The sequence below is a fragment of the Aptenodytes patagonicus genome, chromosome 4 (assembly GCF_965638725.1).
Source record: "Aptenodytes patagonicus chromosome 4, bAptPat1.pri.cur, whole genome shotgun sequence".
NCBI lineage: Eukaryota > Metazoa > Chordata > Aves > Sphenisciformes > Spheniscidae > Aptenodytes > Aptenodytes patagonicus.
The window spans coordinates 49,681,694-49,703,749 of record NC_134952.1 but is presented as its reverse complement, the minus strand read 5'-3'; the positions used below and the strand labels follow the sequence as shown (position 1 = coordinate 49,703,749).

The 22,056-nt window shown below is 37.2% G+C and overlaps 1 protein-coding gene across 2 annotated transcripts in view; it reads left to right on the top strand.

Moving 5' to 3' along the window:
- Positions 1 to 21,608, top strand: part of LOC143159575 (uncharacterized) — a 65,791-nt gene extending 44,183 nt beyond the window's left edge. For both annotated transcript variants that reach the window (XM_076336648.1, XM_076336647.1), the window contains exons 14-20: positions 1,727 to 1,766; positions 2,839 to 2,890; positions 6,125 to 6,236; positions 11,353 to 11,436; positions 12,942 to 13,065; positions 18,439 to 18,529; positions 19,639 to 21,608. In XM_076336648.1, the coding sequence (XP_076192763.1) occupies positions 1,727 to 1,766; positions 2,839 to 2,890; positions 6,125 to 6,236; positions 11,353 to 11,436; positions 12,942 to 13,065; positions 18,439 to 18,529; positions 19,639 to 19,713 (578 nt within the window). In that variant the 3' untranslated portion in view covers positions 19,714 to 21,608. The remainder of the gene's footprint in view (positions 1 to 1,726; positions 1,767 to 2,838; positions 2,891 to 6,124; positions 6,237 to 11,352; positions 11,437 to 12,941; positions 13,066 to 18,438; positions 18,530 to 19,638) is intronic.
- Positions 21,609 to 22,056: the final 448 nt, after the last annotated feature.

The following is a 22,056-nucleotide window of genomic DNA, read 5'->3' as shown; positions in this document are numbered from 1 at the left end:
CCATTAGTGTTACACATTTTACACATCCACTGCCACATTTTTTGCAGCAGAACTTAGTGGGTAGGGAGGTGGTTATTCATGGCCTTTTTTTTTTTGTTGAAGGCATTCTTCTTTTCCTGTACTAAAAAACATCATAGGCTTTTTTTGGGAAAGAGGGGGAGTTAATGCTAACACCCCAAATCTCTTCCAATTGTTCTCAACTGTAGCACCTTCTAAAGGTTGCTGTGTTTTGAGGTTGGTTGGTTGGTTTTTTCAGCCTCTGGCTAAAAATATAGTCAATGAAGTCTGCTTATCTTGTGAATTAGTTATAATGTGCAAGTACTGTAGTAGCACAGTAGCCAAGCTGGCAGAGTGATTATGGACTAGCCTTAGGCAAAAGACCTCTTCCATAACTTTAGGTTTAGTTACTGTAATTACTATCTCTGAATCAGTCATTCAGATGTGCACTGAATTTTAGTTTTGTTGATTCCAAATGTGCCTCCGATTATAGAGCAGCATGATAAAGATAAGAACTACATAACAGCATCCATCTTCACAAACTTCATTAAAACACCTTGTTACCACTATTTCAGGGAAATCACTTCCAATGAATGTGTATATGGCAAGACTCTGTAACCTATGCTATGTTGTACCATCTATGCTGCCACTGGTATGCGTCTACGTTACCAAGGCATGGAATCCAAGCTAAAACAGTCTGCTGAGAAGTAGAGCTTATCAGTGTGAGCTTAGTACCGCAACGGCACAGTTCCATGGCTTTTAGTCTGTTTGGAGCACAAACAGGGAGAATTCACACCTGGAGGAAGCATGAAGCCCATTTTAGCCAGGATTAATTTGGGTAAATATACCATGTGGGCAGCTTTCCACAGCATTTGTTTCTAAGGGACTGTTTAACACATGTTAATTCCTAGACTGATTTAATGTGTGCACTCTGCAGTTTTTCCCCTGCAATACTATATGGAGCTCTGATGTATCGTGTATGCATGCTATCCGTGCCAGAAAGAAGGGTGAGAAGCTATGCTCAGGATGAGGAGAGCAGAACTGTTTGTTTCAGAAATACTGAGCTGGGTAGATGGCTTTAATGGTAGTAAAGCCTGGCAACCCGATATTGAGAATAAACAAGAGTCTAATCACAGTGTTGACTTACTGCAAATCTCGGATCATGCTGGTGACTTAAGCCCCTGAATTACCTATGTATCAGAGAATGGGATCTGCAGTACCCAGCACCTTAAAAAAGCGAAGTTAGCCAGTGATAATGCTAAAGAGAAAGATGCAAGTTATCTGAAGCAGTTAATCTAATAAGAAAAGTCATATTAAACAAGTATTAAAACAAAACATGGTTCAGGTCAGAATTGTTTCTCTGCTGTCTTTAAAAGTAAGTAAAACAGCAACAAAAACCCCAAAGCTAAGTTCTTCTACCAAATGTATTGCCTGACTGGCACTGGTATACAAAATAGTCTTTAGGTGGTTCTTCCAAATTAGTTTATACTTCGCACATTTTGAAACAAATTCTTTTTTTTGTTAAAAGTCACAGTACCTTTTACATGTTTTGCCTTTTTAACTGTTACATAAAATGTTCAGTTTTATTAATTTATGAGAACATACATAATTTGCTATATATTTCTTAAATCTGTATTATAGGAACGATTCAAGTTACGGTAAGCTATGAGCTCTAGTGTTTTGAAGATGGCTTTAACAGTTCTTTTGTGAATTTAATTTCCATTTCCAGCACCTGGCCTCACTGGAATTGTTGGAGGGCGCCCCAGAGTGTAAGTTAACTTCTGATCATTAACTTCTTGTAATGTGTGATGGTGGTGTTCCTACCACTCACCATCACAAGCTTGATGAGTTCCTACCACTCACCTTGAAACAGCAACCAGAGAAGCAACTAAAGCCTTTCCGTTACGTGCTATGCTTAATAACTGATAACGAGATAATAGTGAGTGCTACAAGATATGTATGCAAATAGTAAAATTCTTTATTGAATTATTGAATGAGTTACGTAAGTCTCTGATCAGCTCGTAACAATGTCTTTGCTTAATGAGCTGTAGGGAGAACTCTAAATGTGACTTTATGGCAGGGGAATAGCTCAAGCATGAGCCAATACGTGCAGATTTCTGGACCAGATTTCTCTTGTACCTGTTAGTTTGGAATATAGGCACAGCAAATTTATGTCTGTACCAGCCCACTTCACCTAGAAATGTGAGGTCAAGTGTCCCAGAACATCCCACAAAATGTTAGCATGAACCTATTATGTGAGTGAGCCAAACAGAATAATGTTGAGCATATTAAAAAAAAAAAAAAAAAATTATCCTGGTTTGATTCAGTATTTTTCTAGATATGGCTAAAATCTGCTGGTGATTTATACACTCACCTTTCCATACTCTTTCATGAGAGCATCTAAACTTTCCTGTCCCTGAGCAAATACTTCGATATGTCTGTCTTGCGTATGGAAATGGGGGAAGAAACTGTAGATATATTTCCAGTAGCTCTGTGTAACTAGCCTAGGTATCAATGCGGGGCTAATCACAGTGCAGTAGACTTCAATGTCATGAAGTGCGTCCTTTTTCAAGAAAATATTTCTGCTATTTTGGCTACTACTCCCTGCAAAATTTTCTTTTTTTCTTAAACAAAATCTTATTTTCTTAATAATGAAATTTAAGTAATTTCTGCGCTTTTCAGGCTTTCCAAAATTGTTTGGAAAATCATTGCTAATCATGGCTAAATAGCTTTTATTTCCCAAGTGTTTGTCTAGTGTATGAATAGTCTAAAGATGTACGATCTGACGTTTTCATTAATTTCTGGTTAAATGCATTTATGCTTATTGTTTTGTGTGTCTAGGTCTCCAGTTTTGAAGCCATTTTTCTTCTATTATCCCAAAAGCAATGTTCAGGTAAGACTTACTGCTTAAAGCCTACTCTGTTCTCTCTTTGAAGTCATTTGAAAAATTCTGCTGACTGTGGCATTTTTCAGTGACTTTGAGTCCTAAAACTGCAAAGTATTCTGGTAACTTTGATTAAAAAATATTTTCCCAGAGACTAACATTATTCACACAGAATGTTTTACAACAGTTGAACTTGCCAACCTTCCATTTTAATTGCTGTGAATTTTGAAATACCTTGCATCAAAACTGAACGTCTCTTTTCAGGTTCCCAGAATTGTAGGTTTGAATTATTTTTACTGCATTTGCAAAGAGTGCTCATGAAAATTATGTATTTTTTGAAAGTTAATGGTCCCTCTTTAAAGAGAAGGCAATTGGGTGTTCAGAGTGTTGAACATTAATCTTGTGAACCTGGGCACATCACCTGACTTTTTTTTTGGGGGGGGGGGGGTCTACTTTTTTGTATATACTACTGGAAATAACTATTAAAATCAGTGAATTTCCTCTGATTCACACAGGTTTTACATTAACAGAGTTGGGCCTTTTCCTTCCAAATACCCTGTCTGTAAAAATGGGAGGAGTAATTTCTGCTCTTAGCTATATTACAAAAGCTGTAAAATTATGAAAGCCTGTGTGACTACTGTGATGAGTATCACGGAGGAGCCTGTCAATGAGATCTATCTCTGTGGCCCTATTCAGTTCATAACAATAGTTTCTTTCAGTCTGAGAAGTTATGGTTCAGATGACTAGGCAGTCCTAGGTGAGAAATTACAGTGTAAGATGAAACGTTGAGCTTAGAGCCCTACTTCTTTTCTGTTATGCATGTACCTCTGTGTAGAGCGAAGTCTTCAAGATAAACTTGAAGAAATTGGTTTTACTGAAAATGTAAAATGTTTGGATTTATAAATGTTGGTCTCTCCTTTTCTGAATGACATCAGATACTTAATTTATCCTTTGGAGACTGCAGACAAAACTGCATATATGCCTGTCTATTTCAGAGGCCTTTAACTGACTTCTAGCTATTGCATGCATCTCATGCCAAGGCATGCTAATAACGATGCTTCTCACTCCATAAGAGCTTTCGTACTCATTCACCATCAAGAAAGTGTCCAAGGCCAGCACGTTGGTCTGTGTTAGACCACAGGTATTGTGACAGGCTTCTGCTTAGGGTGGTAAAGGAAAGCCTTAGGAGCACAGGCAGCAAGTGAAGGGTGGGGGAGAAAACAAACAAGCAAAACCCAATTGATTAAAAAACCAACTTTGTTAAATTGATTAATAATAATTGTTTAAGTGTTCTAAGCATTTCAGAAAAGGACTTTTTCATTGTTAACATGCATGCAGTGCTTAGCACAAATAAGCCCAAATGTTACATTTTTCTTTGAGTAGTATTCTGCATTAGTGGGAAATAATTTAGGATTAATTTTACAGAGGAGATGCTATTCAGTTATTAAAACTAAGTTTATAAACTGTGCATAGTGGAAAAGCATTAAACCCCCCCCCCTTTCTTGTCATTTGAAGAAGTTCAAGTACTTATTTTTATTGTCACTTACATTTTGCTTTATACAAATGGTTTGTCTTTGCCAAGTTTAATATGAAATTATTATCTCTATGGAAATTTCGCCTATCACTGTTTTGTTCATCAAATTAAATGTAAACTTACTAATTAGCACTGTGTTCCAGACTCAGTAAAATGCTGCTGAGATTAAATAGTAACCTAATTTAGCAGGGAAAGAAAGCAGTGTCTCATCTACTCTTTCCAATACAGAAAATCAAAATCCTTGCTCTAGGTAACTAATCTGATGAATGCACTGATATGCTATTAACAAAATGCCATGTGACCTATCACTGTTGTACTGCAGTAATATTAAGGGTTACGTAAAAGTGCGGTGTAAGTGATTCGAGTCCTGGATTCAAAGTTTTAGCCATGTATTAACAACAGTGGTCTAGCTAGAGATTATGGAGTAAGTAAGGTATGAATTATCTACTGTTCTAGATTGGAAGTTCAGTTACAAAGAGTCTAGTTGCTCTAGTTCAGCGTTTGACCTAAAACAAAACAAAAAAAACTCCATAAGGAGATTTTCAGATGTATTGCCATTGCCACAGCGGGTTCTTTTGTTTTGTGTTTGATAACACCTTTCTGGGTGTCAGTTTGGATTCAATATCTTGTTTGTTGTTTCCACTGCTCTTATGCAATTGTCCCGATTTTATCATAGATCACCAGTGATTTTACAGTGTAAACAGTAGTTATTTTCCATGTGTGCTTTTTCATGTTTAAAAAGTAACCTAAAACTTTTCCCTCGGGAGAATAATTCTAGCAAACCTACTGAGGGCAAGAACAGCTTTTCTGAAATATTTTTAATCTTACTCTTGCATAAGCATTGGAGGCCTTTGTCACTATTAGCTATTCTCTAAGAACAATCTTAAAGAGGGCTGAGTAGAATTATCTTGTGTTTGCTGACAACTGAGCACTGATAACTGCTACAGCTAAGTTGGTGTATATGGTTTTGTTGTGGCAGTGTAACCTGATTGTATGTCTGAGTTGATTTTTCTACATGATTGTGCTATATGATTTAACCAGAGAAACCTTTGCTTACATCTTAAGTGAATAGCCCAATCAGCTAATGAAATAGCACACTTGAGTATGTATTTTTTCAGATTTCTTGGGGGGGGGGGGCAGGTAGGGAGAGCTCATCGTGCAAGATGAAGAGCATGGCATTTTTTTATTTCATATTTTCATCTCAACATAAACCCAAAATATTCAGTATTAATTTATTTTTTTAAGTTGCTTTCACAAAACTTATTTGAAGATGAATATAGGATCCAAAGAGAAGTTTGTCATTAATACAGACAGTGACATTAAGAAGAAAAGGGCATTATATCATGGAAGAGCTGGAAGGTTTCAAGTTTTGTGATCCAACTGTCAAGAATTGTGACACAAAATTCCATGTAGTGCTGCTGTATATAGAGAGAGGTAGAAAGAGAGAGATTTGTCTTCCTTTAAAACATACCCAACTGGATAGAGCATTTCTGTGATTTTTATGCTTTTTTCCCTACACAGAGATTTCTTTTAGGTTTATAATGGATCACTATTGTTACTGTGACTTTTTAAAAGGGAGCGACAGAACCTTATCCGTAAAGCCGTTACTGAAAATGTGCCAGATCAACACTTAATTAGAAATACGCTTTATTTATTCACATTGCTCTGGATTTCTAATTTGACGGTTTGAAAATGACTTTTTTTCCCAGATCAGCCTATTTTTAAATGGGCAGCATGTTGAGACATTTGAGGAGGATCTCACGTTTACATCAGATGAGGTTGTTTCGTTTGATCCACCTAAGATTAGCAGTGAATTGAAAGGTATGTTTGGTTTTTTTATTTGTGAATGTATCATTTGCTGTCTTTGTCCTGGAAAATCATGTGCTAGATCTTGTCTGTGAAATATATTTTACCTCTTTATACAAGATATTTCTAAGTCCATTGCAAAACACTTAAGCTGCTGTCCTTGGAAGGAAGGAGGTTAGCATCACACAGTATAAAATGTATTTGAGACTATAACAAGTATGTAAGTAAATTGTTATTCGAACAACCTAAGCCTTAGACATAACTGAGAACAGTTGAACGCAGGCTTGAAATGGAAACATGGCTTCAAAGTATACTGCAGTCTTACTTTGTTAATCCTGGAAATAGTTGGTTTTACCTTACATAAAATAGTTGTGTTCAGAACGGAGGACAGGCTTACAGAATGCTTAGCATTTAGATAATTAAAATTTGGTCCTATTCCATATGGCAGCCTTCACAAAATGAACAAGAATGGGGTCAACCTGGAACTGGTGACTTTTAAAGAAAACACACTAGGCTAATGATCCAGCATGATAATTCCTGTGTTGCTGTTAGACTTGTCTAACCAAATTCTCGGCAGAAGGAAAAGAAGAAACTTGAGGAGGGCAAACCAGTGAGCTGAATGGAGCAGGTCAGGATGTCTGCAATGGAAAGGAAGTGTTCAATCAGAGTTTCTCATACAAGCTAGGGTACTAGGTTACAGATTATTGAAAGTGCTAGACACTTGAAAATTTTTATATTCTTTCTAATGGCAGAACTATATACAGTGTTTCTTAACATATAGCACACTTCATAATTCCCTCTTGGTCTAAACAGAATCTTTATTACCCTACTCCTGCTCACCAGAGAAATGAGAGAATTAATTTAAAGCTGTGGATAGATGTTTTCAAATCTAAATCAGGTGACTGTACCTAAAGATTACTTGTTATCGAAATATTTCTAAAAATAATACTAATGCTGAAAGAGTAATTCAGTTATTTAAGTCTCTGTATACTCAAAAAATTAATGCTGTGGGGGCACCAATGTGTTAAGATTTATTCTGGATTCCAAATAGAGGTGAGTAGTATTTCTCAAAACTGGTAATAGAATAGCGTAACAACTAATGACAAGTTAGGAGGGAATGTTCTGTATTGTGTAGAGAAATCTTAAAATACACATGTGACTGTGTTTATTGCCATTTGAAAGTCACTGATACTGGATGCCTGATATTCCCCATCTATTCAAACATCTCTTCAATGCGATGATTTACGTGTCATGCAGAAACAAGTTAAACTCTTAAGTATATTTTCAGCTCTTATGTCTGTTGCAAATCTAATGTCACATGATAATCTCTCTGATACCTGGGAGTTCCCAGGAGGGCAGTGGGGGATTCACACCATCAGACTGGGTGAGTTAAGGAATAGGAAGTTTTGTTCTGTTTAATAAAAGGGTTAGCAGATGTCCTGGTATTTTTTTTTTTTTTAAAGGTGACTACAATGCTAATATTGAAGAAACAAAAATCTATTAGGCTCCCCGTTGCTGCCTTATCATTTGAGAAAACTTTCTGAGGTGCCTGACATGAGCATTTAAGTACTGAATTCTTCAGGCTTTATTCAGGCAAAACCCCACTTTTGAGGGACAGCAGAGCTCCTCTGGTTGTTTCCCCTGAGAAGGATCTCTCAACTTTTGCCCTTAGTTGTAAATAGAAGTGTTTTCTGTATGTGACTAAATACCTACTTCTGTGGCTTAACGCATGGACAGCATGGATGAGAAATAGACAAATGGGTTAGACTGTAAAAGGAGTAACTTCTGCTAAAACATTTTCTGTCAGCATTTAGTAAGGAGGGAAATATTTTTCTTAGTTTCATGGTTATCTCAAGTGTGAGGGACTGTTAGTTGTCTTTGAACAGATAAGAGAAATATGCGAAAATGGATTTCAAAAATGCTGCTAGATGTGGTTCTGGGAGGGTGGAATTTGAATTTACCATTTGCCCTGGCTTTGAAGGGAATTCTTTTGTAGATTTGTTTAAGACGTTTATTAAATGAAAACAATTTCCTGATAAACAGATCATGAAGGATAAATCAATTAGGGTAATAATAAATGAGAACACCAGAACACTCTCTTGAACTGGTTTTGTTTAAAGGGAGACTGTCAAAGACTGCGTAAAATGTCTGATGGGGAAGAGACTTCCACAGCTTATACAGTTTAAACATCTTCATACTTCAGCCTTTGAAGAAACACTACTTTTTTTTCCTTGAATTGTGTCTTGGAAAAAAACTCTTAAAAATAAGGTGACTTCTGTGGTGTATCAAGTGTGGTAGTCTTGCACAAAATGAACAATGAGCTTTAGAGGGACTTTTTCAGATCCTCTCCTGATGGAGCTGTTTAGTCAAAAATAATATTCCCCAATTTAAATAAATAAAACCTTTAATATTTTCTGCCAGTTTTCATGGCACATTTCTGCTTGCGTTTTTCATGGAAGTGAACATGGAAAAGACTGTGAGCATCAAGCTCAAAACAAACCTCCTGTGTTAACTCCTTCATTGTATGCTTTCACCATTTCAACTTTCATGCTACCGTGACTAACAGTGAAGAACTGTTGTGTCAGACTAAACTAACAGTGAAGAACTGTTGTGTCAGACTAAACTACAATCACTCTTTTGGCTCATCTTTGACAGCGACCTGATCTACACTATAAAACTTAAGTCTTAATTAAAGCAGTTTAACATTGATACATTTGGGGTGTGAGTAGATGGATCAGAAAGATCTGATCCAGCTGTGCCAGTAGAAGAGGTTGCTGTGGTGAGCCCCTAGTTGGTCATTGTTGTTTTCCCTGTTATTGCCACTCCAATGTGGAAGTAGAGCAACTCTAAGTGTTCCCTGATCTGTTTCAACCAGCTAAGAACCATGAACTAAGATACACTATACAAATTATGTGTCAATGTTGTAGTGAGGCATTTTTGTCATCCACAGTATCTACCACCCTGTACCCAAATGAACTTTTGGGATCTGTCCAACTGCCACGGCCATAGACTTGCGGCCTGCCTTTCTGGTAGGGACAGTAAAAACTGCAGCCAGTAGGACTTGGACATAGTTTCTTTCTTACCCAGCTTTGCTAAAGCTCTTTATGTCAGCCTGGCTCATGTCTGAGGATCAGCAATTCTCTGTGGACAGAAAGGAGCTGAAGGTAATGGCGATTTGGCTAGGGCTGGGTTTACCTCATCACTTGACACAGTTCAGAGTGCTATCTATCCATGCCTTAATAGTAGGTGCACTTTAATTTAAATCGTACTGGAACTTATCACAGCGTTAATTTTGATTATAATTGAGACATTCATTGGTATCTTGTCATTGAATTTAAATTGGTGTCGTTGCACTTCTTAATATAGTCTGCCTTTGGCCAGCATTCCATACATGGCACATTTAGAGCGTACTATCTTTAGTGTTGGGTCTTTTACTCCCTTAAAAAAAACCCAACAGCCTAAACAACACAGTTTTATATCCTGAGCAGAAGCAATAACAATACAGGAAAGGTAGACTGCATTTTCAAATTGCATTGTATCTTGCAACATGAAGTTTGTCCAACATAATCGATTTACAAGACACTCTCTTCGATTCCTTAAAATTTGACAGTTTTTAACACATTAGACAGAAATTTTCTGTGACAAGCATGTGCCCAGGGCTGAGATGTTTGGTGTGTTACCAAAAAAAACCAACCAAACAAACCAAAAAAAAACCCAAAAACTTCGGACATCTGTCAATTGCTTTCTGTGGCTGCCACCAGTAGCTGTAGCACCAGCAGTCGTGACAGAAAGCAAAGCAGGAAGACTGTCGCTTCCCTGCTCTGAATGTTCCCCCTACTGGTGTCCAAGGAGCAGAGGCGGGGAGAGCTGCCACTTGAGTGCAGCAGGATGAGAAAATGACAGGAAGGGGACAGAGGAGAGGGCAACTGAGGGGTGAGAAGACTACTGCCAGTCAGGAGCGTAGATGAGTCGGTTAGAGATGCTGGGACTGAAAAGCCAGGGATGGCGGGAGAGCTGATATGGCCATAGGGAAGTTGGATCAGCAGCAGAACTGGCTGGAAATTACTAGATTCTCACTGCCTAAAAACTGGGATATAATCTGAGCTTCAGTTTCAGTATTATGCTGCTATCGGCGAATAACTGAAACTCGGTGGCAAAGTGAGCGCTTCATCTCTCGCTTTGGGGGACAAACTAGATGGTGACAGCCTACCACTCTTAGTAATCAATGATTGCAAGAGGTCTGTGCTGTGTAACTTAACCGTCAGACCTCACATATAAACTGTGTGGATCCCACAAGATTGTATTTCTGGATTTGGGCAGGAGTGGGTTTGCTTTTTTTGATATGTAAATGAATAAAAATAATACAATGTAAACTTTGTTCAGTGAAGTGCAACAATCTTTATGTTCCTAAAGGCTTGAAAGTCCAATACTCGGACATCAACAAGTTAAAAAATTAAGATTGGCTTCCTATAGAGCATGCATTTATGACCATTTATGACCTTTTTCTATGTAATACTAAGATATTTACAAAATTGGTAATTTGAAAAAGAAATCTTGTGTTTCTTCTATGCAGCTGAATAAGTAACTGTGATAACTGCGTATGAAAGTGAGACACACATATTGTCTTGAAAAGGAATTTTCATTTCTGACTGTTTTCTACAGACATTATCAGAATGAACAGAAATTACAGAATTATCAGGACAGTAGCAACTGCATGTATTTTCCACCTGCACTGGAAGCAGAGATCTGTGTGTTAAGGGGACAAAAGTTTTCAGCTAGTCAAGAAATGACAAGTAGCTGCTATGCTTCCTTCAGAGATACCATATTGCTAAGACCAAGCTGAATTTTCATATTCGAGGGTGGTGGAAGAGGGGGTGCCTGGCACAGCATTCAGCTGTGAAAAGGTAAAAGGCATTTGGGAGACGGAGCAGGAGGGATCAGTTTTGTAATTTTGGCCCCCAGCCTCACCACCTTGTTCTCTAGGTGTTCCTGTGGGAAGAAAGCTTTGGAAATGTTTTCAGGAGTACTACAAACAATGCAGAAAGTATACACTTAAAGTGACGGCTGCTTCTTCAAAACGTACTATTATTTGTAGCTATCATTAAAATGCATTCATTTTTATATTGTATAGATCTGCCAAGTGGGCCACATACTTACCGCTTAGAAGATCTTGCCTATACTAGAAGTGGAGACAAAGGCAACTCTGCAAACATAGGTATCTTTCTTTTTCTTGCTTTCTGAAGTGATGTAAGATTCTTAAATAAGAGTTATATATCAAGTGCTCTTAATTTTTTTTTTAAATCTCTCACATCACTTATTTTTTTTAATTGTCTCTGTGCTGAAACAAAAAATAATCCGTATAAAACAAGGATTTTACTAATGAAATATCTGTAGTTTTCTGTTTAGCACCTGTTGAAATCTGAGGTACTAAGAAATTCTTGCATGTCATACTACAAAGAAAGATCTCTGTTTAGGGTTGCAAAGTCGAGCTCCCCAAAGTTAAGAAATGCCTTTTTAAGGTTTCCTTTACACATTAGTTGCTACTCCTTCATGTGTATGTGTTGTGTAATATAATCTCTTGGTTGTCTGATCATGTATAGTATTTCCATACATGAATTTTGTAACATGTATATGGCTAAAACATTGACAGTGTTAGGAAATACTGAAGTTCTTGCATGTAAGAGAATGGTTTTAATTATACTGTTAATCCAAATGGTATATTTCAGTGTGCAGTCTCTTTACATTGATTGTGCTGCTTCTTGCATTGTTTAATAATTCCTTCTATTCCTTACTTCTGCATGCAACAATTGGCTCTCTTGTTGGAAGATGAGAGCGTGTGGTGTTCAAAGCTCAGTATGAATTAAAGGTGCGTTTGGGATTTGATTTGCTATTAGCTGTCGTGCTAAAACTGGTGAATTTTGTTAGCTTATATTTAGGGATATAGTTTTCTTGTCCTTGTTTTTGAAACTGGTTTTTAGGTTGAAGAATGAAGGAATGTTGATTTTTTCTTTTTTTTTTTCCTTTCCCCATGGTTGACCACTGTTGCCAAATCACAAATGATGCATAGCTAATAGACTTCCTCAGATATAAAGACACTACTACTTTATTAAGGAACAACAACAACAACAAACCTGACTTCTAAGATTAATTTAGCTTTGAAGTCCACAGATAAAAAGATCCCTATAACACAAATTGGCTTTCCTGATCCTGCTATGGAACCTCAGCTTCAGTATAAAGTTACCTGAAGCTTATGAAAGCATATTTAAAGCAATAAAAATGCAATTGTGCTCACACTTACATCAGGATCTCATGCAAGGAGTGGGACAAGGACCAAACCTTCAGTCACTGATCATGCCTTGATATGGTTAATTGCGATTACTTGTTGAAGTCTTGCACACCACTTAGGGGAAGAAAACTCCATGTGGCTTGTTTGTTGCGATGTTGTTGTTCTTTAGGTGTCTTTCAGTGGCAGGGACTTCTTGCAGCTGGAAAAAGTTGGATAATCACTTAGTCTGGGAACGTTCTTTCATGTCATGCTCCACACTACCTCTCTACTGACAGAGGGAAAGCTGTCACACTGTTTTTTATTCAGGAGCTCATTAAAGAGGATCCATGTGTACAGTTTCAGTTAAGAGGAGGATCTCAAATCAGTTTTGAAAGGATAAATACAAATTGGTTTTAACAGCTCTTATTCCAACTAACACCAGTTATACCTAACAGGTGTGATAGCACGGCATCCCCTCTACTATCCATACCTAAAGAAAACTTTAACTGCTCAAGCCCTGGAGAATTACTTCCAACACCTTTTAGAGCGAGAAAAACCCGAAGAAGAACTAGTGACAAGGTGAGTAGCTTGCTGTTCAGTCCACAGTTGTACAGTAGCTACGTGATGGTATCAGAAGTTATCTTAAAGTATGTTAACATAAATATTGCAAACCTGTGTGTATTGTCTTCAGTATTTTGTAATGTATCTTTCTTTGCCTTTTTAAGTAACAACTTGAGCAATAGTCATTGAAAAAGAACATGAACTTGGGCTTCTCCTGAAGTCGGACAAAGGCAGTGAATCAGTTTAGTGAAGGCTTATAAATTCCCAGAATTAGCACCTTAGTGTTGGGGCTATTTCTTTGTTTTATTCCAGTACAGAATGTCTCTACAAAATAGAAATAACTTCTAATGTCCTTTGAGAAATGTATCTTTCCATTGTTTTTGAACCATTTGGAGACTGCAGGAGCCTTAGTAACTGAAGTTTCCCAAGCCTCAGAGCCACTGCAGATCTGGCAGTTTGAAATCCCTAAAACACCACCTGAAAGACAGTCACGCAGCCAGTATAGACTGGAGCCCAAACTTACCTGATCTTCCATCAGAAGCACACCTCATCCTATCCTCATCTCTGCGAAACATTTTAATCTTTATGAAGTTCACTCACTTTAGAGGAAGTATTCCTTTGAGCAACCCACTCTCACCCACTTCTTTTGACACATATACCAAGCCAGAATTTAAAGAAAAAAAACCACAGCTAATTTCCCTTTTTAAAATATGAAAGAGAATACATCCTAAACAGGACACTTTTAGCTGGTATTCATCTACAAAAGAACATCCTCTGCCAGCAGGCAGCATATGTAACATTTTTTGTTTTCATGGTATCTTCGGCTGATGCTCAGGGTCCTTCCTAGGGACTGGCAAATGAGACGCATGCTGTTCTTGTAGCATGAGGTAATAGGGCTCATTCTCTTAAGGACGTCCAATAAAACAGTCAACAGATTTTAAACCTTTGTCTGTCTTTAAAAACAAACAAAAGCTTAATATTGCAACAAACCATTCAGTCTTCTAAAACCTGTTTTGATACAAAGTCAATTATTCTGCAAATATGGAGATTCTGCCAAAACCACTATATATTTCCATGGGTGATGGATAAACTGTTAAGTGTTTGCTTGTTCAAAGAGCTTGAGTCAGAAGGGTGCAGCTCAGAGCTCAGAGAGGGCTTGAAGTTATTTTAACCCCTGCTTTGAGTTGTAAGTGCCGTTCTTTGTCTTCATAAGCGGCTCAGTGCAGATCTCACCCACTCTTTCATAAGTGCTAACAAATCTATGTATCTAATAAGTTGTGATACCGAGAAATGTAATTGAATTTCCTCTAAAACAGAGCAGAGAAGGGAAGAAGTCAAAAATGTCATGCCTCCTAATGATACTTACAGAAATTGATTCATTGTTGTTCCTTAATGCTGTTTATGTTTATTAATAAAAGTTGAAATTTGCTGTGTCTGGATGAAGCCAATTTATTTTGATTAATTAGATTATCTGTTCCTGGGTTTGGCTTCCTTTAATGATGTGATAATGGAGCTCTGTGAGTGAATTGAAAAACTGCTGAGGAAAAAGAATAAATCCGTTTGTGGAAATATTTAGGATTATAAGGATTATGCTCATGTGCTTCAGATTGTATAGTTTTTTTTAAATTGTTTATTTTTTTGTTTTATCTGTCATAAAAAGAGGTATCTTACTCTTTTCCTTCATTTCCCTTATTTAAATTGTGAGTGGTTAAAAAATATGTATTGGCTTTGCTACTAAAAACATACCAACCATGGCTCTGCCTCACTACGGAACTGGGATTGTCAGCCAGTTGCCTTTCATTCTTTTTCAATAAAGCTATTAAATGGGTGTACTAAACAGAGGAAAGGTGGGATTGTTTTGATAGAGAACACTAAAAACTCAAACTTCCAAATTTTCAGGTAACATAGTAACAAAGGATGGTCTTTCGAACCCCTCCCTCCATACCCCAAAACCTATGTGATTGCTTCCCCCCCTGTGTAGAGTACGTTCTTAACAGTTAATGGCAGTTTTTCTTGGGCGTAGGAGTGATGCACAAGCTCAACATGAAAGGTCAGACCAATCTAAGTAAGGGTAAGGAAGAGGTAGCAGTATTCAGACAGAAATTTGCTCCGAGTTTAGAAAAGGATGTCAGTTTCTCAAGTTCTGACTGGTACCATCATTAAAAATAGCATCAATGCTGTAGTAGGTTGAGTAGCTGGAAGATCATGCTGCATGTGAAAGTTTGTTTGGTGGGTTTTTTTTTTTCCTTTAGCCATCTTGCCCTCTGTGTTACTACCAGGTTATCTGTGTGGTGTTTTGTATACAAGACTTTGGTAAATTGAGATCTGATGATCTTAAGATATGGAATAAGAAACTTTTCATTTAGTGTATTAGGTCAGTTATTAAAGAAGGATAGTAAATTTATCCTGTGAGAATTTGCTGGTTTTGTCTTCTGAAATATGGTTATCTTCTTTGTTTTGAGAGCATTCCAGAAATAAAAATGACAGCTGATTTCTTCTTATGGGATATTTTTACTGAAAGCTGAAGAACAAGAAATGTGGATACTGATGCTTCTAGATTGCTTTTTTGTATGTATATTTATTATGGGGAAAAAAAATACTTCTCTACAGTATCTCTCATGCAAATACCTCTTTTAGCCTATGGGTTCAGTTTCTGCTTTCCTGTGATGGGAGGAATCCTATATTTTTCTTGATTTAAATGCACTAAACAATTTTTGTACCATTATTATTTCCATGCATTTTTAACAGGAAATTCACAGGGAAACCTGACTACTTTGAATACGTACAGACAGCACTTTAAAGGAAGTAGTTAAGCAGGCACCCCATTGTGTATAGGCATAGGAGTTCAGCTAGAACAGTGAATTTTCCTTGTTTTATTGGTTTCTGTCACAGCCTTAGTATTCTTTGAAGGGTTTATTTGTTTTCTGTGCTTTTTAAAAGCAGCTCTTAAAACTTTTGATTGAATGGTACAATTAGATAATATTTTCTTCCCTTTAGATCTCAGTTAATTAAACTTAAATTGTTTAATTATGCTGGGTAAATGCATGCCAACATTTTGGTTGACGTATTGTTGCTGCTTAAGACTATTATGATGGTTATAGTGATTTTTCTTTTTTTATTGTGGGAGTGTATTTTTTGCGCAGAAATATTTTGGATGCTCAGATGCTTCAAACAGGCCTTAAAATATTGAAAATGCTGCCCTTTGTATATTATTTTCTAATCCTCGTTTTAACTAGAGTAACTCACTGTAAATATTTCCTCAGAGTACTTGAAGTGAATGTGCCATTCTGATGTTCCAAATTAAGATCTGTTGCTTGTATTACATACTCCCTCTGCCAGAATTACTGCAGAAAGTGAAATGAAATTCTTCCATTCTTTTTTGTCATTTGCTTCTGCTTTTGTACGCTCTTCAATTTCTCTCCTGATTTTTTTTTTTTTAAATGATTGATTTTCATGAAACTTATTTTGAGAGCTGAGGTATTAGCTTCTGGAATACATATTCTATTGGTCTAGTTCTCACGGAGAGATCTGCCAGTTGTGAAACCGCTTGCTGCCTGGAAGTCTTTGCCAGTTTCTCAGGGTAAACTTTACAGTGTAGTGTTCTGGTAGACCTCTGGCTCCCATGGTATATGGTTATTGGTAATTTATATTGAGTTTTTAGTTGAAAACTTTTGTGGGGTCCTCTGATCCTGCTGTGTAGTTGATTATGCTGTTAAATTTAGTAATTTATGTAGATGACTTACTGTGGAAATGGCTTTATTCTTCATATTCCTGTTGTCTAGTAGAGCACTGTGGGATTAATTGAACTTTCCTGCCTTCCCAATGGATTTGCCTTTAAGTGTGATAATGTTGCCTGGCAACTAGTTTTTCAAGGAGGGTCAACAAAATGCTAACACCGGTTTTCTTCTTAATAACAGCTAATAATGTTAATACTAAAATAGAGTGTGGTAATGAAAGAGTAGAAGGAACAGTGAAAATTCCTGCCTGGGAGACAGGCGCAGACACTCCACGACTACTGCTTGCAGGAGCGTAACAGGAACTGGAGCGTTTGCCAGGCCGCTCAGCAGAATCACAGGCTGACCACTTCTCCTTCTGTGAAAGGTTTGGGTCATATGCCCAAGATACAAGGGCATACAGAGCTGTGAATATCAGCAACGGCCATAATTTTCACAGTGCTAAAAAGGAGCTGAAGAAGAGAAGCCCCAGTGTGACAAAATCAGCAGTACGAGAGCACTGCAAGAAATTCCAGCTATTTCAGAGGACGGATTTGAGGACTTCGTCCCAAACAGATGAAGATCGGATAGATGACTAAAGAAAAGTAGGTGGCATTGGAGGAAATGTGATTTAAATTGCAGCAGTCAAACATCTGGAGACAGAGCAAGGATATCATCTTTCTCCGTTACTCCTCATGTCTTGCTGATGTTCTGATTAAATCCTTTCCTATGGAAAAACGGAAAGCTATCGAGTCATTAGACAGAAAATATTGGAAGAAAGCAAAAACAAAGAAAAACAAGAAGAATACAAGGAAGATGACAAAACACTGAAAAACTGTGCAAGGAGAGGCAAATGGAAATATGCTTAGACCTATTTATGGAATTTGAAATACCTTTGTTAGGAAACCACAGAGCCATTTGCCAAACTTCTACAGAAGTTTCCAAGTTGGAACTGCACCAGTCAAAAGCAAGGATGGAAAAATGCTTACAGTGGCAATGGAACAGAAAATAAGTCTGTCACCCTAAAATAAAATTTTATCTGAACAAAGGACACAGCTCCAAGAAAGCATTGAAACGTAGCTCTGCTTTTCATTTGTTATAAAATTATCTGTAGTTGGTCATAAGAGTTTGATCTAGTGACTCATACTTATTTCTCAGCAATGAAGAGGATGCCTTCCCAATTAGCTGGTGGTCTTTGTTAGCAAAAGTGAGTTCCAGGAATTAAGCGATAGTATTTTTCAGTATCAGAACTAGGAAATATTAAAAATACTTCCCTCTGCCCACTGTGTTCTCTGAGTTCATATTGGATCTTGAACCTCTTGCCTATGGAGCTTTCTGCATGGGCTTTAACTTTTAGGAGAAAAAAAAAAAATGTGGAAAACAGCCTCATTAGAAATGAGTGAGTTTTGAAGTTGAGTAAGAGGAGAATGATTACTTTATGGTCCTACTTTAAAACTATTACGGACTGTTGATTTGGAGTAAGGGGAAGGAACAAGAAGGCAGGGAAGGCCATGGGTTAATCTTCAGTTAACTTTTGGGCTTGACTCGGCAGTGGGGGATGCCATCACAAGCATGAAGTTTTTGTACACTGTCTTTTGCTTGATGTTTTGCTTGATGTTCTGTACAAGTGTTTCTTTCAAAATCTTGAGAGAAACGACGTGTAGATTTTATTTTACAGATATGAGTTGCCAGGAATCCATGGATTAAATTTTGTTCTGAAGAATTCCCTTGGTGGTGGTGGCATAGCATCCCTAAGAAGTGACCCACAGGCATGTATCAAAACATTGATTTTAATGTAGTTATCTTTTATAACTATGTATTACACAGTCTCTTTATAACCAACTTTCAGGCTGGAACTGTAAGCTTTTGGTTTTGACTCTCTAGTTCCTTTTAATTTCCTGTTAATATACATCATCTACTTAATTGTTTTAAGGTTTGAAAACAACATAGGGAAGTAGAAAGTTGATTTAGAATATTTGGTGAAAAAGATGTGCACAAGAAGCTATTAAGAGAGTCTTCAAATCAGTTATGTTCTTTATGATGTGCTACCTGTGTTTCTAGATGCACCAGCAAAATTAGCTTCTCAAAGGCTGTGAGGTTTTGGAAAATGCAGATTTATTAGACAATTCTGATTGTTTCCTAGTACATAAAGGAACCATTAACTGTACGACAACTCCTCTAGCTTAGCCTATGACTCCTGTAGTTAAAATACTGATAAGTAATATAAATCTGAAAGAGAAAAATAGATGGATAGAACTTTCGTGTTGACCGCGTTATGTGAATCTGAAACTAACACTTTTTGCAAGTGTACAATTTGAGTATTAAATATTTGCAACATCTAAACCTGAAGATGAGATGCCTTAATGTGGCAATCCTATGGCTACAGCAAAGCACGGTTCTGCCACCATAGGCTGAGAAATGCTTAAGTGTACAAATAATCTCAGCATAGTCAAGGAGACTGTTCACAAAATAAGATGATGCTATGTATGAATCGGCAGAATTGAACCCAAAATAAATTCACTTTAGCACTAGGTACCAAATAAATTGAAGAAACTATTCAATCTGTTCAGGTTTAGATGCTTGAAAACTCAACTGTATAGTTTTCCTTACTGAATTATATTGATTCACAAGTGAGAAAGCCAAATAAATGGAAAGTTAAATATACCTTTGGATAACCTACAATCCAAGGCTTGATAAAACTCACCCAAAATTTTTATATATGTAGAGATAAATACTCAAAAACTTACAAAACATACTGAATTCTTACACTAATTATGGGAAAAATACCCTATTGAATCATTTTTAAAAACTTAATTTACAAAGGTGGTGTATTTGGATAGTAAAATAAAATGTTGGTTTGGGTTTTTTTTTCTTACAGGGCAAAGCACTTGGACAGATGCTGTTGGATTTCCAGATTAAAAATGTTCCTGATTTGAAATCACTGATAGAGTAACAGGTGTTTAATACATATGCTTTTAACACTTGAGTGGTATAAAAACATGTTATAAACAAGAACTGGCTTCTTGAGTGAGATTTTTTTTTTTAAAAGTCAAAGAGTAGAAATTAGTGACAGTTATCTCTCAGAGGCTTAGCTATATGGCACAGATTAGCAAATGTTTTGAGTAATACCAGACTAATAGCTTTGTCTGTGACTGATAACATTTCCTGTCTAGATAATACATTGGATGAAGAATTAATTTATTTCCTGTAAAATAGAATTAATCAAATTGCAACATAACATTTAATTACAAGACAAGATAATCTTTGTTCTAAGATGGAAATTGCCTCCTGTTCAGTCCATCTCTCTTCCTTCTCTCAATCTTTATCAGTCCATTTAATTTTCAAATATAGTTGAGCTCCTGTCAGCTGTGTTTGTCCTGTGCATAGAGCGAGGCTGGGTAACCTGCTGTGCATCGCTATGAAGCCAGCGCTGTCTGGTCCAGGGGAACGGCTTTCCCCGTTGGGCAATAAAGAAAAGTAGTAATTGTTACTGTTAGAGAGTGACTGGTAGTAAATGCTGACCTTTGGTGGTGATCCACCAAACTTCCAGTACTTTGTCCAATTAATGACAGGCTTTATTACAATTTCCAACATCTCTTACTAATTAATCCGTCAGTTGAAAGCACTGACTAGTAGTAAATCGCAGATCTTGGCGTCGGAATAAATCTGAAGATGAGGAAAGGAGAGTGCTGCGAGCTAGTCAGCCTGCTCGCTCTCTTGTGATGGTGCAATCCTGGCAGGGAGGAAGGGGGGCCGGGTGGTGGAGGGGTACCTCGTTATGTTTCAGGGCTGCTAAGTCCTCATTTTGTGCAGCGGAGTCCTGCCTGGATTAAGTTAATTTGACTGTCATTCGCATTGGCCTTCCCACAGAAAGGTCCACAGACTTTCCACAGAAAAGTCTGTCTCTTGCTGTGAAGGAACATTGTGTTGAATGCAGTGTGCTCCGTCTCTCTTCTGACTCCCAGTTATCGCCTCCCCATCTCCCTTCCTGCGCAATATTACTAGCGTGTTCAAATGAGGATACTCCTAAACTTCTTCACCTGATTAAGCAGAGACTTAAAAATCGGTATCGTACTTGCTGGGACAATATCAAGGTGGAAGTTCTGGCCCAGTAACTGTCTGCATTTCCTCCACAGAAGCCATAGAAATATTACTCTGCATGTTCAGGCATTTTGTATTCAGAAATTAATCTTTTCCTTTTTTTGGGGGGAGACTGTATTAATTGTTTAGTGCTGACAAAATGAGACATTACTAATATCAGATAAAATGATGAAAATAGTTTTGGTGACAATTACAAAATACCTATCTGTTAGTCGTTCCTAAATCTCAATCTGTGCTACTGTTAATACTAATTTCCTAGCCTCTTGCTTGCTCATGAGGACTATGTAATGAATTGTTCCCACCTTTTCTGTGGTTTTGTTCATTTGAGTTGAAGGTATCATAAGTGAACGCTTTATGCATCTACATGTTATTCTCCTAGCGAGTCATAAACACTATCTGTATATACAGCATGGTTCGGTCTAGTTGTCAAAAAATGTCAATTTTTCATTGCAGAAAAATATCCAACTTCATAACTTTAAAGGGAAAATGGCATGCTCTTTTTATTATGTTTACAGTCATTGTTCGTTAGAAAACTGTTGTTAATAATTTGGGAGCCTGTTAGTTTAGCAAAACAGACAAAGGTATCGAGAGGAAATAAAAAAGAAAAAATGATAGACCTCAGTAGCAAACCTACAAAGATGAAAAGGCTACAGTAAATATTTGCAGTTCACTCAATATGCTGCTTAAGTGACGCTGTAAATGTGTATGCAATAATTTTTGAATAAAAGAACACTTACAAAGTATAAATTTGTTCTAGTCATTTATGTTGTTTCTTCTACTGGAAGAGAGCGATACGTAGTTCAAAGGTTCTTTTGTTTTGAGGTTGTTTCACTTGCCTGCAATTTCATGCATTGTCGTGCTGGTTCCCTTCTTCCTTCAGATTTTGTCTGTTCTGTCCCTAGTCTTTGTTAAATACAAAAACTGAAAAAGGAAACGATCCTGTTTCTAGAGAGCTGGTCATTTACAGCTCTACAATGGAAGCTGTAACTCGCTGAAAAGAATGGTACAGTGTTCAAATGGATTGGATATGGGAATACAAAGGTGTGTTTTTTATCTCTGGAATTGCCCTTTTGGATGCTCTGAAACCATCCTTCACAAACATGTTTTCTGTCCATCGTTTTTTTCGGTGCACCAGCTTAAACCAAGTGGCATTACTTTTCAAATACTTTTCTCGCGAATTACAGCCTCCAAAAAT